Source organism: Orcinus orca, chromosome 10 (genome assembly GCF_937001465.1).
Source record: "Orcinus orca chromosome 10, mOrcOrc1.1, whole genome shotgun sequence".
In the NCBI taxonomy this organism is placed as follows: Eukaryota; Metazoa; Chordata; class Mammalia; order Artiodactyla; family Delphinidae; genus Orcinus; species Orcinus orca.
The window spans coordinates 48,425,368-48,444,401 of record NC_064568.1 but is presented as its reverse complement, the minus strand read 5'-3'; the positions used below and the strand labels follow the sequence as shown (position 1 = coordinate 48,444,401).

General features: G+C 43.7%; 1 protein-coding gene across 1 annotated transcript in view; it reads left to right on the top strand.

The window, feature by feature from the left end:
* Positions 1 to 12,040, top strand: part of DCLK3 (doublecortin like kinase 3) — a 46,174-nt gene extending 34,134 nt beyond the window's left edge. Inside the window, exons 3-5 of the mRNA XM_033402177.2 lie at positions 7,057 to 7,189; positions 8,439 to 8,606; positions 11,250 to 12,040. Of these exons, the coding sequence (XP_033258068.2) occupies positions 7,057 to 7,189; positions 8,439 to 8,606; positions 11,250 to 11,443 (495 nt within the window). The 3' untranslated portion in view covers positions 11,444 to 12,040. The remainder of the gene's footprint in view (positions 1 to 7,056; positions 7,190 to 8,438; positions 8,607 to 11,249) is intronic.
* Positions 12,041 to 19,034: the final 6,994 nt, after the last annotated feature.

Below are 19,034 nucleotides of genomic sequence, written 5' to 3'. Positions count from 1 at the left end.
GATCCCCAAGGTGTTGGGGATCTCCCTTGTTGCAATGAGTCAGTCAACCCAGTGTGTTCCTGAATTTCAAGTGTGTTCCTGGTGGGCTTCGTTAGGACAGTGCACTTCACGTGTTCCCTCTCTGGCCCCTTTGTCCCACTTTCTTCTTTGTAGCCCCAGTCACCACCTGATATGTTCCATATTTATTCTTCTATTTTCTTTTTCCTCCTCCTGGAAAGTTCTATGACCCCAGGAACATTGTTTTATTCAGACTGTACCTTGAAAACGACATCAGTTCTGTCACATAGTGGAGATTCAATAAATATCAGTTGGATGAAAGAATGAGTACAGACCCCAGCATGCTGCCTGGCAAATGGCAAGCATTCCATCAGTGGCAGCTACTCTCATTACTAGTATGTTAGGAATGAGTCTGATATTAAGGTGGACATCATGAGGAAGAATCCAAAGCCAGATTGCTGCACATGAAGCCGTAGTAAATGGAGACAGTGATCTTCGTGAGCCAGTTTTTTTGTTTTTGTTTTTTTTTTTTGAGCGGGGGGATGCGGTGGAGGGGAAAGGAGTTAACCTGTTTCCTTTAATTTCATGGCTGTAGAGCCAGCCTGGAAACATCATCCCAGTACATTCATCTGCCTGTAAGCTGCTCCCACAAGCAGAATGATGAGTGAGTCGAGCTAATTATCTGGTGAAGTGAGGTCTACATTGACCCCTAAATCAAGCAGCCTTGTTTTGGTCCAGATTCATAGAATTGCAGATCATTGACTGGTTGCCTGAATGACCAGGGAATAAATCTCCCTTTGAAGAATTTCATTTTTGTTTTTTGGGGTTTTTGGCCACACTGCACAGCTTGCAGGATCTCAGTTCCCCGACCAGGGATTGAACCCAGGCCCACGGCCGTGAAAGTGCCGAGTCCTAAGCACTGGACCACCAGGGAATTCCCTAAGAATTCCATTTTTAAATCATATTTTAAAACAATTTTTTAAAATTTATTTATTTTATTTTTGGCTGTGTTGGGTCTTCGTTGCTGCACGTAGGCTTTTCTCTAGTTGCGGCAAGCGGGGGCTACTCTTCACTGCGGTGCACAGGCTTCTCGTTGTGGTGGCTTCTCTTGCTGTGGAGCACGAGCTCTAGGCGCTCAGGCTTCAGTAGTTGTGGCACTCGGGCCCAGTGGTTGTAGCTCACGGGCTCTAGAGTGCAGTCTCGGTAGTTGTGGAGCACGGGCTTAGTTGCTCCACGGCATGTGGGATCTTCTCGGACCAGGGCTCGAACCCTTATCCCCTGCGTTGGCAGGCAGATTCTTAGCCACTGTGCCACCAGGGAAGCCCAAGAACTCCATTTTTGCATGAGCTAAGTGTCCTCATCCTTTTTTCACTTGCTTTTTGTTTCTGTCTTTTGGGTCTGAGCCCAAGTTTTCCCCATGTGTGATGTGCCGGACCCTGTTTACGATGGCACTTTGGAATCATGACAGAGCAGTGTTCTTTACAGATCCTCTGATGTTTTCACCAAATTGCGTAAGCAGGAGGAATTCTGACTAGAGGCCTGGGTGGGTCCCATGAACAGAACATTTTGGGCCTGTGCTTAATAAAGCATCAGAACAGTGATACATGTTCTCGAGGATGTGGAGTGAGATCCTTTACCCTATAGGATCGTTTTCTTTTGGGGACAGTCATCTGAGCTTGCATTTTCTCCACAAGGTCCTGGAACCAATCTGTCGAGCTGGCCCATCTCTTGGGCAATAGAGACTCTCACTTGTGTTAAGGGATTGACTTGTCAGCAGTTTTTTAAATGGAGAAAGTCAGCACTTGCAGGTGGCATGTAGAGATTTGCTTCAGGAAATAAAAAATTGCAAGGAATACATTTAGTGTGGACAAGCTAGCTGCCTCTGAGAAGTCATTTGGCAACACCTTCATGGATTTAAATGTCAGTTCATATGTGTTTTAGTGCCCTTAAAGGCAGTGAAGTGTGTGTGTGTGTGTTTGTGTCCTGAGAGAGAACAAAAACTGCAGCGGAGCTATAATTTTTCAGTCTAATACATGAGTTGTTTATTGGTGTTAATTGTAATTGATATTTCAACCCTTTTTTTCTGATTTTAAAGAAATCATTTTTTTATTGTATCATTTTTTTTACTTTTTTTTTTACTTTTTTTTTTACTTTTTTTTTATATTTTTTTAACTTTTTTTTTACATTTTTTTCCACTTTTTTATTGTATCATTTTTTTACATCTTTATTGGAGTTTAATTGCTTTACAATGTTGTGTTAGTTTCTGCTTTATAACAAAGTGAATCAGCTATATGTATACATATATCCCCCTATCCCTTCCCTCTTGCGTCTCCCTCCCACCCTCCCTATCCCACCCCTCTAGGTGGTCACAAAGCACCAAGCAAGAAAGCCTACTTTTTGTTTTTTTAAATAAAAACTTTCTTTCGTGGTGGCAAGTCTCCTTCAGAAGCTGCAAAAAGCTACAGATCTGAGCCATCTTTGGTGGCATAGGGTAACATCTTTTCTGTCTTGTGGCTAATCTGTCAGCTGGTGTTTTTCAGAATGAGTGGGCCTGTCACATTTCTAAATCGTGTCTGTCCTTTTTCCAGATGAGTAAAGTTGAATATATTGTTATGTCAGACTTTAAATGCTACCTAACATAAGTTCTTTGTGGTTTTTCAGACAAAGATCTGGGGAGTGTTGGACTCATTGTCTGAGTTGAGAAAGGTGTCATCTCTAAACCTGTTGTTAGGATAATTATGTTGCAAACTTGGCTGGTCTTCTGAGAGTTAATATTAGTAAATATCACCATGGTGACCACTGTCCATCAATTAATGTTCTTTAGTTGACTTTAATTTAGTGTTCCGCTCTTGTGCTGACTTCTGTATTATCAAAGTAATTGTTTCTTCCTTTAATGGATGGCTACTGTCTGTATCAATACTTTGCTAAACTTAGGAGACTGATGATGTTAGAACTAACTTTTGATTACATGGCTGAGTGTGGCTGCTTTTAGAGACTTCCAGAATGTGCTAGGAGCTCTTAATGGATCTAGCAAGCTTACCATGTTGTTTTCACCAGCAGAAATATTTATATCTGATAATTGGGCCCTAGATTAAAATTTTAGGCCTGTATTACTGAGCTTATCTATTTCTAGTGATCACATTTCCTGATAAGATGCTAGTGCTCCTCTTCCCTTAGGGCTATTTAGACTCCTGAAACCTTACAAAGAAAATTTTCATTATGAGAATTTCCAGCTTGAAGAAATATCAGTGTTAATTGCTTCTTCTGCCAGCATGTGCTCCCTTGGAGAGGTTGGAATGTGCTGTGTGGTGTTGACTGGGCCCTAAGCAAACAGGAGCCAGAGAGGTGATGATGTGTAGACACCAAAGGCATGTCACAGGCCAGTAATGTGACAGGTCCCGGGAAAACTTTGTCCCCACTGATTTTTTCAGTCATTCTTTGTATTACGCTATCTTTTGCTGTTGAAATGTGAATTGATTTTAGGCATTGGCATTTCCATGTGAATTGGTTTCTAAGATCATTTCCGTCCTCATGGCCAGTTGGAAATGGAAACTTGGAGGGAGAAGGCCAGAGGAAGTATGAAGGATCAAGTAAGAAGATGACAAAGATAAATAAGCTCTACCCCTTTTCTTAGGGGGAGCCAGCCGCTTGCTGTTTGGTCTGTACTCTGCTTCCATCTGCTGTTCAGAGATGATCATTGAAAGATCACATTTAAATTGATGTGCCCTTGAAGGAGAGGAGGCTGTTAATGGCTCAGAAAAGGAAAGATTCCTTTTGAAGCTTTGAGACTGTCCAGATGTGATCTGGCTGCTTATGTAAATGTAGATTGTCTGGATTCAAAGCAGGGTACTTTGGTGTGGCTAGAAAAAGGGATGATGGATGCAGATGGACCAAGAGTCATTAAAGTACCATGTAAATTAATCTCTAACACCCTTTCAGTTAGAGGGCAATTGAAAATGAGCCCCAGAAGGAATGTGATCCAGAGCAGTGAATTTAGATAAACCTGTAGATAGAGAAATGGAGATGTGGGGTGAGGACAAGGTCAGATGTGTGCACTGGGGCTGTGGCGTCGAAGTGGGTCATTTAGTGGGGTCTTTGCCTTGATGGCCACCCAGTGCCTAGTCAGCTGAGGGTACCGAGGCTCACTGATTTGTTCAAATCATACGTGGTATATGGTGTTCATTTCTGGGCATTCTTTGTTAAAAGAGGCGTCAATTAAATAGGGATTATCTAGAACTTTACAGTGCACAAGAATCGCCCTGGGGTCTCATAGAGATGCAGTTCTGTTCAGTGGATCCTGGGTAGCCTGAGGTCTCCATCAAGCTCACAAGTGATGCTTGTGCTGCTGGTTCAAGAGCTGTACTTAGCGTAGGGAGGAGCGAGAAGGGGATGATGGGTCAGGAGACCTGATCCTATAAGGATAAGCTTGAGGATTCTCGGATGTGAACTTAGAGAAGCAGCATTGGTACCACCTGGGAGCCTGTTAGAGAAACCAGAAGCACCCTGGGGGGAATCCTGGTACTTGTTGCCCATCTTTGGAAGTGGTGTGTCCTTCCCAGAGGGCAGATTTAGAAAAAAGGGGTGGAGGTGGAATTCTGGATCAACGTGGGGTGAACCTCCTCACAAGTTAATCTGACTATGATCTGGATGGTCTGCCATGTGAAGCTATGGGATCTTTTCCATCTTGAGATTTCAACCAGAGGTGAATGATAGTCTGGTGGGAAGATGTTGTACACAAGTTTCCTGTTTGGGTGGAGACTTTGATGGTTTCACAAGTTCCACACAATGTAAATTGGTGCAGCCACTATGGAGAACCGTATGGAGGTTCCTTAAAAAACTAAAAATAGAACTACCGTATGATCCAGCAATCCCACTCCTGGGTGTAGATCCAGAAAAGAGGAATTCTCTAATTTGAAAAGATACGTGCACCCCAAAGTTCATAGCAGCACTATTTACAGTAGCCAAGAAGCAACCCAAATGGCCATTGACAGATGAATGGATAAAGATGATGTGGTACATATATAAAATGGAATATTACTCAGCCATAAAAAAGGCTGAAATAATGCCATTTGCAGCAACATGGACGGACCTAGAGATGATCATGCTAAGTGAAGAAATTCAGACAGAGAAAGACAAATATCATATGATATCACTTACATGCAGAATCGAAAATATGATACAAATGGACTTATTTATAAAACAGAAACAGACTCACAGACTTAGAAAACAAACTTATGGTTACCAAAGGGGAAAGGGTGGGGGGAGGGATAAATTAGGAGTTTGGGATTAACAGATACACACTACTATATATAAAATAGACAACCAACAAGGTCCTACACAGGGAACTATATGCAATATCTTGCAATGAACTATAATGGAAAAGAATATGAAAAAGAATATATATATATATATACACAACTGAATCACTTTGCTGTACACCAGAATCTAACACAACATTGTCAATCAACTATACTTAAATTTTAAAAAAAAAAGTTGCACAAATACCAGAAGGAAGAGTTATTCCAGGAGGATGTCAGTCATTTGAATTCAAGGATTAAGATAAGAACTGTTTCGAAGCCAAGAATGTGAGGTGCCTGTTGGAAAACAAAAAAACCAAAAAAAACAAAAAGAAAATTCACACTGTCAGTGTGTGACCCTAAATGTAGTTAAGCTGCTCATGTAGGCGAAGTAAATAAGTCTCAAGTCACACTGACAGCTCTGAAAAATGTTACATAAAACCCGGGACTTCCCTGGTGGTGCAGTGGTTAGGACTCCACACTCCCAATGCAGGGGGCCCGGGTTCGATCCCTGCTTGGGGAGCTCGATCCCACATGCAGGCCACAACTAAGAGTTCACATGCCACAACTAAGGAGCCCACCTGCTGCAACTATGGAGCACACATGATGCAACTAAGGAGCCCGCCTGTTGCAACTAAGATCTGGCACAACCAAATACATAAAATAAATTAAAAGATAAAATAAAATTTTTAAAATGTTACATAACTCCTGACAGCAGAGGCTGGAGACAGAAGAATTAAAAACACAGAACATTCTCACTTTCTGGAAGGAACAAATGACTCTGTGGATCCTAACCACCCTCGGGTTCTGCTATGGGTCTCATCATCCTGAGACTCAAAGAGAAAAGCTATGGAGACAAGAAGCAGTGTAATATTATTTTAGGAAGGCCATAAAATAATTTTTAAAAACAGATTTGGTATTTGAAAATGTATCCTGGGCTTTCCTGGTGGCGCAGTGGTTGAGAGTCCGCCTGCCGATGCAGGGGACATGGGTTCGTGCCCCGGTCTGGGAAGATCCCACATGCCGCGGAGCGGCTGGGCCTGTGAGCCATGGCCGCTGAGCCTGCACGTCTGGAGCCTGTGCTCCGCAACGGGAAAGGCCACAACAGTGAGAGGCCCGCGTACCACAAAAAAAAAAAAAAAAGAAGAAGAAGAAGCACGACAGAAGTGTTTGCTAGGTAAACCATATAATTTTAGCCTCCACTGCTTATTTGTCTACTTTTTCATTACAATTCCCACTTCTTTTTCCTTTCTTTTTTTCCTCTGCTCCGACTTTACATTATCCACAGGCATTTTCTAATTCTCATTAAAGCTAGTCTGTGCTCAAAAATATCATTGTTCCTTGTTCTAACTCAGTGCTGCCCAGTGGATTCTTCTCTACTGATGGAAATGTTGTAGATTTGCACGATCCAATATAATAGCCCTTAGCCATGGATGGTTACTGAACACTTGAAATGTGGCTAGTGGATCTGAGAAACTGAATTTCTAATTTTATTAGATTTTAATTTAATTAATTTAAAATAAATAGCCATCTGTGGCAATATGGTGCTACCATATCGGACAGCAGAGAAAATCTAACTCATTGGTTCTTTAGTGAGCACGTGTCACTGAGATCAAGTTCGATTTGTCAGTGTTGGGTCAATCTATAAGCTCCTGTGTTTTATTGTTTGCTTATCCTGAACTTGCATGGTTGTTGTCCTGTTAGTTTTCCTTCTTTGTTCTCATCACAATTTTGGTGGTTTGGGGATTTTGATTTCTTACAGGTTCAGCGAAATGAGGACAAATCTACCACCTTGAAACTGGCTGATTTTGGTCTTGCAAAGCATGTGGTGAGACCTATATTTACTGTGTGTGGGACTCCGACTTATGTAGCTCCTGAAATTCTTTCTGAGAAAGGTAAGGGTTACACATTGCTCTGTGGGACTCCAGCTCACTTACTAACCAAGGTTTAACTTTTAGTATTTATATTTTACATTTTTCAACATGGAGCAGTGGAAAGTCTCAGAGAGTTGGCACTAAGCTTGTACTTGGATGTTAATGGAAATATTTGAAATAGGTCTTCTTGACCAAAGCATGAGCACTTTTTCCTTACCAGGGCTGCCCTTATTACAGAGAAGGGATTGTGGTATATGTGCGTGTGTGTGTGTGCGCGCGCACGCACACGCACGCGTGCACGTGTGTTGGCAGGACGGTGAGATGGAAGATGGTGGAGAATTGGGTGGGGAACGCAAGCAAGCAAGGTCATTTGGCCACTCACCCAAGGTTACCTCTAATGGAGACAATTGGAACGGTTCTTATGGTAATTGGCTTAAAAATTCCTTTACCAACCTTGCATTTAAAGGAAAAGGAGGTCCCATTTCAAACCCAATGAATAACATTTATTACAGGCTTGTATATTGTATGAGGGTCCAGTGGGCTATTTTAGTGACACACTCTGTAAAGGATATACAAGGAAATCATCATTATTATTATTATTATATGCCTCCAAGTATGTGAATGCCTATTTAGCCATCCTGGCACTCCAGGAGAAATCAGTTTAGCCACCCTATGATGGCTAAAGATGGGAAGGCTCTGGATGGGTTGTGGGTCTGGGGGTAGGGAGGAGGGAGAGATTTTGTCCCAGCAGCAGAAGCATCAGGGAAGCCAACATGCAGAGACTAGACTATGCATGGAGGTTGGGTGGTAGAGACATTGAGAAGACCAGCCTCAGTGGAGCAGAGGGAATTGCAGTTGGATGGGTAGGTTGAGTCTGGATTCCCCACAAGTGAGTTTGGACTCGGTGTGGCCAGCATAGTAGCTGTGGTAACACGGTGACAGTGGGACAAGAGAGTACTGAGCGACTATAGACATTTTAATGGAGGCATTACTGAGCTGGATAAGAGAGGAATGAAAGCAAATAGTCTACGTGAACTCTGGGAAGTCAGGATGGTAGGGCTCGCACCAACTAACACAGGGTGTCGGAAAGGTAAGCTCTTTTGGGAGATGGGGATGGGGTGAGTTAGACTTTGAACACACTGACTCTGTAGAGATATTTAGGTGGATACACAGAGTTGTCTGGTTGGCTGAACGTGTGCTTTTGAGACCCCTCGATACAGAGATGGCAGCCAAAGTGGTGAGATAATGTGTCTCTGCCTCTACTGCACAGGTTATGGGCTGGAGGTGGACATGTGGGCCGCAGGCGTTATCCTCTACATCCTCCTGTGCGGCTTCCCCCCATTCCGTAGCCCAGAGAGGGACCAGGATGAGCTCTTTAACATCATCCAGCTGGGCCACTTCGAGTTCCTGGCTCCTTACTGGGACAACATCTCTGATGGTGAGACCTGGGGCTTCCCGGGCAGGAGGGAAGGGGATGGAGAGATGGAGCCCCTCCAGGGATCAGGTCAGATGTGTAAAACGCCACCCAGAGAACCCACTACGATACCTGGGCTGTCAGCATCTTGTGCTTCATCCTTTATTTCCTGCTAGATTGGTGTAGATTTCCATAGCATTCCGAACACGACTTGCTTTGAGATATAACGAAAGAGTCTCACCACCAGTTGTAGTCACCAAATACTTTTCCTGAAGCCAATTAAAGAACCTCGGAACTGAAAAATAAACTGAAAAATATCAGAAATGTGTAATCCTCATTTGGAAAGATCAAAGCCATCTCATAGGGAATTCCCTGGCAGTCCAGTGGTTAGGACTCGGTGCTCTCTTGCCGAGGGCCCAGGTTCAATCCCCGGTTGGGGAACTAAGATCCCACAGGCGTGCAGTGCAGCCAAAAAAAAAAAAAAAAAAAAAAAAAATGCCATCTGCCATCTCATATACAGAAGTATTTGGGAATTGGACAGACTGGAGATGCTTATTTCACCTGTGAATACTCAGGCTCCTATGGGGGCATACTTGGGGCACAGGGGCTCTGGAAGGTTGAGGGAGAAGGTCTCAGGTACTTTTTAGTGGAGCAGAAGCATGTGTGGTCCTCCTCCTTTTTGGCCCTTTCAAGTGGAATTTTCCCCCTTGTTTCTACTGATTTGTATGTACTACCCACTGCCCTTGTAAAATTGAGAACTAGATCACTGGGGGTTTTGAGTCTTTAGCTGATAAAGTAGAATAGGAGTGATAACTTTTCCCCAATTTCCCCTAAACACTTCATCTAAGATAAGTTATTCATCTGCCCTTGTCCTCAGCTCTGCCTCCTCATCTGGGGCTCGGGCTTGCGGGAAGGGAAGAGCTTCATTTTTTTCCACTTAACTAAGGTGGGCAGAGGGTAGCTTGCTGCCTGTAGGGTAAGGGTCTTGAGCTGATCAAGGCAGTGGCAATTTAGGAATTGAAGGACTAAAAGTCATTTTAGAAAGTTCTATGCAACACTGTTCTTAGATTTGGTTATGGTGGCCCCTGCCCTGAGTCCCATGCCTTAGAGGGCCTGCTCTGGTTACATGTCTCCCCAGAAGTGAGGAGACTCTGGGGACAAGAGGCTGTGCCCCCCGCCAGAGCCCAGGCTCCCCCTTCTAGACCACTTAACCGGGACCCCAGAATTTCCTGCACAAATGGCCAAAGCCCACTTCCAAGGCTTGTGAGACCTCTTTTCCCAGCCCCTCCCCACAGTGCCCTAGGCTGCCAAGGAGCAGCTGTTTGGGGGGCGTAGGGGGAGCACAGACATATTGGTGGGGTGTCCAACTGTCCACACACAGGCATGTGAGACTGAGAATTCCGTTTAAACCTGGGCTTCTACCCCCTGAGTCCTCCGAGGACCTTGAAGGAGTGATGCTGGGATGAATGGGGAAGGGGTACATTGTGGGCGGAATCTGCCCAGTTTGAACGGGGTGGGGTAGGAGAAATCCTGTGGTCTCCATGCTCAAGAGGTGGCTGGACAGTGGCCATAGAAGCGGGGCAATTGGTGGGTGAACAGCTGACCTTGAACAAGAGGCATCCCCCAATAAAGGTAAATAAACATGGGTATCTTTTTCCCCATGCATTCTTTTTTTAAAAAAATATATATACATTCATGCCTTTATTACATCAGGTATTTTTTTTTTTTGGCCGTGTTGCACAGCTTGCAGGGACCTTGGTTCCCCAACCAGGAATTGAACCCGTGCCCCGCTGCAGTGGAAACGCAGAGTCCTAACCACTGGGCCGCCAGGGAATTCCCTCCCGTGTATTCTTGAGTAATTGGTTAAGAGGCTCAGGGAGCCGGCCTGGGAGAGCCAGCGAGCCAGGGAGAAATCTCTTCTCCTCCCCGTCTGCCACCTGACCCACCAGCTGTCACCACATCTCTCTAGAATCAGTCATGGTCTTGAGCAAAAAATGAAATTCATTTTGAATTTGCATTATTTACTACTTAGATCTCTTTGCCCATGTTTTTCAGTTTTGTCAATCTGGAGGTATATTTATCGATTTAGGAAGGAAGATTGGACATATTTTATTTAACAAGTTGATAGTTTGATTTACAAATTTTAAAATATGTAGATGTATACTATGTGGCCTCCATGTGTCCTCTTGGGCTGGGTGGCGCCATGGGTGTTAGTTGCAGGCCTGACCTCATGACTCTATGTCTAACATGGTAGCTCTTAGCTGCATGTGGCTATTTGAATGTAACTGTAAATTAATTAAAAGGAAATGCAATAAGAATTCAGTTCAGGGAATTCCCTGGTGGTCCAGTGGATAGGACTCTGTGCTCTCACTTCCCAGGGCCCTGGGTTCAATCCGTGGTCAGGGGGCTAAGATCCCGCAAGACGCTCGGTGCGGCCAAAAAAAAAAAAAAAAAGTTCAGTTCATCAGTCGCACCAGCCATATTTCAAATGCTCAGTAGTCCCAAGAGGGTAGCGCAGATATGGAAAGTTTCCACCGTGGCAGAAAGTTCTCTGATCCAGCCATGGTGCTAACAGGAAAGTTTGTGTCCTTATTTCCTGTATGGGGAAGGGAAACTTCAAACCACGTGCATGCATCTCATTTTTCCGTCTTTCTGTCATTCCAACAGCTGCCAAAGATCTGGTGAGCCGGTTGCTGGTGGTAGACCCCAAAAAGCGCTACACGGCCCACCAGGTCCTTCAGCATCCCTGGATTGAAACTGCTGGAAAGACCAGAAGGGCAAAGCTACAAAAGGAGGGGCCCCCCAGCAGCGAGAACCACTTCCGGAGCCAGCACTTGAGGGCTGCAGAGCAGGCGTCATAGTCACGGCCTCAGCATTCGCTCAGCCCTCGGTTCTGCTCGGGGACAGAGAAAAGGATAGATGTCACGGAGAAAAACAGTGAAAAAGCCTTCCTCCCATAATTGGAGAATCAGGGGAAGGAGAGAAGACAGTATATTTTAAAGCTTATTTAACAAAATAAACTTGAGTCAATGTTAAATGTTGTAACATATTTTTAGATTTGAAGCCTTTAATACATTTTTTGGGGGGTGAGGGGGCGACTTGTTCTCAGTGAAGAATTTTTGGTAATAATGATGTGTTTTGCTTCCTCCTTGTAATCAAGTTCATAGTATACTACATGAGTGGTGCTTACCAGGGTCTAAACTCCCCCTGTGAGATTAATAAGCTGAATCATGGTCCTTCTGTGTTAATAAAATGTGCTCTGGATGACTGAAGTAACTGTATTCTGATTACTTCTTAACGCTGGTGATGAGAGCCAGGGAGTTATAGTTCAGACATGCCTCCCGAAACCACTGTGACTACGTATAAATGTGCTGATGGACCCTTGATGAACTGGCCAGGTCTGTTTAGGATGTGCTGGTCTTGGTCTCTAGCATTTTAGCCTTACTGAAAATCAGATTTAGTGCAGCCTGAAATGGAAAGAAGAAATCATTGGGAATTCCCTGGTGGTCCAGTGGTTAAGATGCCGTGCTTCCACTGATGGGGGCACGGGTTCGCCTTCTGGTCGGGGAACTAGTATCCTGCATGCTGCGCAGCATGGCCAAAGAAAAAGAAATCATTGATTTATTCCCGCCCCTTCAGGACCCATTTAGACTGCGTTTCAGCCGATGATCCCTGAGTCTGAGTCCCGTCTACGTGAAGTTAGGCACTCAGGTGTGACTGTGTTAACATTTTCAGATCACGAGGGAGCCATCTAGTGCATTACTATGTCAGAAACGCAGTCGATATGTTACGCCTAGGCTGGAGGAGCTCAGAATGTTCAGGCATGTTCCTATCTGCAGGGCAGACTGTGGAGGGCATAGGACATGTTGGTTATTTCACTCCAGACTTCGGTACCAACAGATGACCCTGGGAGTATGTATGAGCTGATAGCAAAACATCATCCTGATATTTCCCAGCTTGACTTTTCTAGGTTATATGTAACCTGGTCAATAGGACACAGAATCAGCCCCAAAGTGCAGGTTTCTCACCCCCCCCATCCCTTCCCTCACAGTGTAGGTGTCATCTCAGTGGAGGAAGTGCATCCGACAGGAAACAGGAACAGCGAGAGTTTAGTATAAGGAATTGCTGGAACAGGTGTTGGAAAATGCAGAAAGCACACAGGAAGTAATTCAGAGATGGTGACTCCTAGATGAGGAGCCAAGGGAAGAGACTTGGGCGATTCGAATGTAGAAGCTTGGAGGAGAAACCCTTGCAGCACATTCTGACTGTGCCACCCAGATGCCCCCTCAAGGCTGAAGGGAATGAGCTGCGGGGTGATGCTGGCTGATAGCCCTCAGCAATCACTAGGGACAGGAACAGCCCTTAGCTGGCGGGAGTCACTTCACCCAGGATCACATGGCCCTCCTGGGAAGTGGCTGCATCCAATGATGGGTCTACACAGGGCTCGGCCAGACAACACTGAAGGGCTATCCAGCTTCACAGCTCCCCGTGGGGGTTGGCTGAGCCCTTTGCCCAGTCCTGCTGCTTTCCCTTCTCTTCCAGGCGTGATGGCCCTGAGATCACTCCCTAATGAAACTTCTGCATGCTGATCTCCATCTCAGAGTTGGCTTCGCAGAGAACAGAGCCTGGGACACCCCCTAGGAACTTAGAACGACTGCAAAGAGGTACCAGCTGGTGCTTTGATCTCAGGGGTCCGAGAAGGGGCCCCATGGAGCTGGGACCCAGACACCTGAGGAGGGGGTGCTGTCCACAGGCAGTACAGTAGGACTCATTCTGGAAATGTGGAAAGAGGCTGGAAGCTGGAACCAATTGCTACTGGAACATCTTTTGATAGTGTCACCAAAGGCACTAAATCCAAAAGAGAATTTTCAGACCTCATAGGGCATCATTTGATTCTACTGACCTCTCTCTCTTTGAATCATTTCTCCAGTTGGCTTCCATAAGTCATGCATTTTCCTGGTTTTCCCCCTACATCTCTTTTTACACCTTTGGGTCTTCTGAGTAGGTTTGGTCTTCCACTTGTTAAAAGTTGTAGCTCCATTATTAGTCACTAGAGAAATGCAAGTCAAACCCACAATGAAATAGTAGTACACAGCTATTAGAATAGCTAAAATTAATTGGCTAAAGTAAAAAGATTGACACTGCCCTGTATTGGTGAGGATTTGGAGCAATCGGAACTCTTGTACATTGCTGTTGGGGATGTAAAAATGGTATTCCTTTTTTGGAGAACAATTTGGTAGTTCCTTCAAAAGTTAAACATACACCTACCATATAATCCAGCTATTCCACTCCTAGGTATTTACAAGAGAAATTAGAGCATATGTCCACACACACACACACACACACACTTGTACACAAATATTCACAGGCACTCTATTTGTAGTAGCCTCAAAGTGGAAACAATCTGAATGTCCCTAAATTGGTGAGTGTAGAAAAAAATTGTGGTAGGTCCATCCAATGAATACTCTTCAGCAATAAAAAGGAATGACCTGCTGATACATGCAACAGAACGGATAAAACTCAAAATAATTAGGCTAAGTGAAAGTGTAATAGGGAAGAACCTTTGTATCCTATTACAAGGTAATCTGAAAGGGATGTTGCCTGTAAGTTTAAATTATACATCATGGCCCATCTCTGGGAACCCTGCCTCCCAGGCAATGAATGTTAAGCTAAAATACCCTTGTTTAACTGGCAGAAAACATCCTGACCAGGCCCACCTGTGAATGACTGCAGGGAGGAAGAAATTAACACATCCCCTCCAGAGGCTGACGGGAACCAGGAAATGTTTAACTTTACTCCCTCCCCTGTTAGTATAAAAGAAGCTTGAATTCTAACTCAGGCAAGATGGTTCTTGCGGGGTATGAGTCGGCTGTCTTCTTGGTCTGCTGGCTTTCCTAATAAAGGCACTATTCCTTGCCCCAATAACTCGTCTCTCGATTTATTGGCCTGTCGTGCGGCGAGCAGCACAAGCTTGGACTCAGTAACAAATTTTGGCAAGCCAGCCAGCCAGGAGCCTTTCTACTTGTGGCCAGCTGGCCCTGGTGGGGAAATTTTCAGGTAAGGCCCTAGCAGCTACTGGGACCACTTGTCCTGAGGATTTTCCCTTCAAAATTCTCCAAAGCAGTACCGGCTGCCCCAGCTCTTGCCAGTTGGGGCAAGGAATCCACATTTGGTAGCGGGTGGGCTTGATACAGCAGGGTAAGTCGTGCTGGCGTAGACAGCCAGGAACTTTATTTCCTCTCCATTTGGAGCTTTTTCTCCAGAATAAGCCAATTTGTTTATGTACCTTGCTGGAGAGAGGAAAGAGTTGGACTTTTACCCAATTTGTGAACGTGTTCATTTGTTTCTTTGGATACTAGCATTTGTATGTGCCGTTTGTGTTTTTTATTTGTCTTGAAAAACAAGGAATGTTTCAACTATCCCTAAAGAAAGTCCTCTGAGGTGTGTTTTGGATAAGTGATCTGATTACAGCTATGAACCCATGGGTGAGAGGAAGATGATACTTTATATCATTGTAACCATGTGTGGCCATAGTACCTGTTAGGATCTCCACAAGGGATTTAGGCAGGGTTACTTTGGGACCCTATGCACCTTGTACCCTTGCTGTGTCAGTTACGTCATTCATGGTCTCCTGTGTCATCGGCATATGTAAAACCCAAGACTAAACTTGAGGGTTCATTTAGGATGTTGTTTGTCCTTTGGGTTTTTTGTTTCATTTTGTTTGGTACTTTTCTCCATTTACAGCCAAATGAGCTTTGTGATATTTTAAACGTTTACTGATGTCAAATGGAGGAAAGAAACAGACAAAAAACCAAAAACCTGTCTGTTCTTGTCCAAGAACGGGACATTCCCAGGAAGAAGAGAAAGGTTCTACTTGGTTCCTAAAGTCACCAAATGCTACAAATAGAAGTATCTTGTCCGTAAATATTAGTAAAAAGGGTTTAGCCGTCTGAACAGGTGACCTTGATTTGTCCCATCTGCCAGAAACCCTGTTTGAATCCAACCTCTTTTGTAACTGGTGGGTTTTACATTGCTGCACCTGATTCGTGGCTGACATTTTGGAATGGGAATTGAGAGGTCCCTGTGTTTGAGTTTGTATGTGAGTTATAGATGTGTGACATTGCCACAATTGATTCTGGGGGGGCTCTATTTGATTGGCTTGAGGGAAATTATGTGCTTATATTCATACTCAAACATGGAAGAGACCGACCAGAATGACTTTTGGGTTCACGTGATCTAGGAAATATTCAGTGTTGCTTTACTATCTGGAGTTAAAGTTAGCTGAAACTTGCTGGTTTAATACAGATATGTCTTTAGAGTCATCAACATTAAGTATCGTACTTTCATTGTACCTAAGTTTACTAGAAATCAAATAAGACCTTTATTATTCCTGTTAAAAAGTTTGTCAGCAAGGAAAATAACAATATGAAAATATTTTAAAAATATATTTATTTTGGCTGCACTGGGTCTTAGTTGCAGCATGTGGGATCTTCGTTGCAGCATGTTTAGTTGTGGCATACAGATTCCTTAGTTGCAGCATGCATGTGGGATCTAGTTTCCTGACCAGGGATCCAACCCGGGGCCCCTGCGTTGGGAGCACGGAGTCTTACCCTCTGGACCACCAGGGAAGTCCCATGACAAAGACTTTAAGTAAATAAAATAGAGGTAAATGAGGTAAGAGTTTTAGGTAAACTGTATAGGAATAATTATGTTTTGGGAATGTCTATCTAAAATAGTCTCTCTAGATTTTTGTAACTTTAAACTAAGCTAAATGAAGAGAATTCATTGACTATCTGGGTCATTTCAAATAGGATAAAATATTGGAACATTACTTGCTGGGTAGGTCTAAGTTTACCTATCTTTGCCCTCTCAGGAGAGGAAGACTAAAAGCATAAGCTTGTTAGTCAGGAAATTCAGGTATGATAAACAGTTTACGATTGCTTGCTTCTTGATTTTCACTAGAGATTAAGGTTTTAAGGTTAAGAATTATGAGGGAAACATTTCAGTATGTAAAGATGTAGGATGTCTGTTTTCAGCAGAGCATGAGGAATGAAAATGCATTTTGTTAAAGGGAAAAACGTGGTCTTGTCCTAGAGCTGGTTGTTTCTGAATGGACAAGAAAGTGAGGGGCAGATTAATATGGACACAGAAAATTGTGGAAGGTTTGTAGAGGAGGAACACTGAAAGAGTCTCGTGCATGGTTGGGATTGGCTAAGATGAGATTGAACTTAATTAAGAAAATGAATTTTAAAGGTAAAGTGGTACAGAACCTGAATTTGGTTCTCTAAGAAGACAGTTTTCTTGAAATACTAAACTGTGTTTGGTAATTAAGTTTCTTTAAAGTGATCTGTATTTGTCATTGATCTTTTATCACTGGTTAAAGCTTTTTGATATTTCTGACAAACTTCCCAAAGATCAAACTCTAAATGAAGTTCATTTGACCTCTAGCTAATATTGAGGCTTTTCAAAGGGTCCCTGGAAGCCCTCAAATTATTTGTGTTCTCTCCATCTCAGAAACAGTAAACTAATTAGGCTTATTTGGTATGTTGAATTACATGGGAAGCATTGTCAAATAAGTGGCGGTAAAATTTCTTAGATTGTATCATATGGGTAAATGTCATTAACATACACATTTTAGAAATTATATGGAACTCCTAAATTTCTTGCATATCTTGGTAAATGATATCAGTCATAATTTTATTAATTATCTTAAATTGTGTCACAGCAGTAATCAAGTACCATTACAGTGTAATGCCAGTGGGTTGATGCCAAAGCAAAAAGGCGTCCCTTTTTTTTGACAACATTTCTAGTTTTTTTTAATGGATTCTAATTTCTTTATAAATCTAGATTATGGAACAGTGATTGTTGTTAACAATATTAATTCCAAAAGGCATCCTTTTAGCGGTTAGAGATGATCAATTGCTATTTATGGTTTTACAGCGGCTTTTGAATGACTATAGCTATTTTGTGAAGAAGCAGGGAAGAAAGATGAAATCTTTTTTTTTAAATTTTTTATTATTTTATTTTTGCTGTGTTGGGTCTTCGTTTCTATGCAAGGGCTTTCTCTAGTTGTGGCAAGCGGGGGCCACTCTTCATCGCGGTGCGCGGGCCTCTCACTGTCGCGGCCTCTCTTGTTGCGGAGCACAGGCTCCAGACGCGCAGGCTCAGTAGTTGTGGCTCACGGGCCTAGTTGCTCCGCGGCATATGGGATCCTCCCAGACCAGGGCTCGAACCCGTGTCCCCTGCATTAGCAGGCAGATTCTCAACCACTGTGCCACCAGGGAAGCCCCAAGATGAAATCTTTTATGTGCAAGCATTTGTACTATTATCAGAGAAAATAAGAAAAGGGAATGAGAGTGAGATTATGTTGCTTCAAACCTTCACTCCTCCAACTGAGCTGGCTGTGCCAGCTGCTCTGGCCGCCATACCAATATATGTACCCCTTCATCACCTTCTGTTCTTATTCAGCCCCAATTCCTGACGCTGGGGTTCAGGACTGTCCCTGCTTATACGGATCAATTAGAAAATCCTGTGTTAGTTTCTGGGGCACAGGGACTTGGTCTGGTATTGCCTTCTAAGACCAGACAGGGCACCCAACTTGGGCCAGGAGCCACTCCCAGGGCAGGGAAATTTCCCTTCCCGCATTAACTCACAGGGAACCTAAATACAAATGATCAGCCAGCTGGGTTTCTCAGACTTGTTTAATTTAAAAGATCACGACCCTCCTTATAGGGAGGATCCTCTACACCTGAAGCCCACTTGGCAGCACCGAAATCTGAACCAAATTGAGACCCCAATGAGGGAGGAATGCCCTTATTAGAGCATGACTTATGAGTGCATCTTGGCCGGGCTTTGAAAAGGGGAACCAAAGCAAGAGTTTGAACAAAATTCAAGAAATTCAGCAAAAAAACAAATGAAGACCCCTCTGAATTTTTGCAAAGGATTTATCGGGCCTACAGACATCAACCTAATGCAGATCCCGAGGCCCCTGAAAATATTACAGAGGTTAAATTTGACCTTTTGGGGGCAAACTGCCTCAGATATCAGGAGAAAGTTGCAAAATTTAGATGGTGCATTTGGAATGAAGCCCTCTCAATTGGTAGATGGTGCTTTTAAAGTGTTCAACAGAGAACAACAACAGAAGAAAGAAGATGCAAAACAAAAACGCCAATTTTCTCACCTTCCCGGAAGGTGAGTAACTCAAAAGAGAGCTAAGTCCCCATTGGGGAAGGAACAATGAATGCACTTACTGTAAGGAGGAAGAACATTGGAAAACAGATTGCCCTAAAACAGCAGAACAATAAAAGACAAGAGCCTCTCACATGATAGAAAGAGAAGAACACTGAATGAAGAGGCCCAGGGGCTCCCTTGGACTTGAGGTGACTAATTCCCCACAGGAGCCCCGGGTGAAATTGTCAGTGGGAATGAGCTGATTAACCTTCTGATAGACCT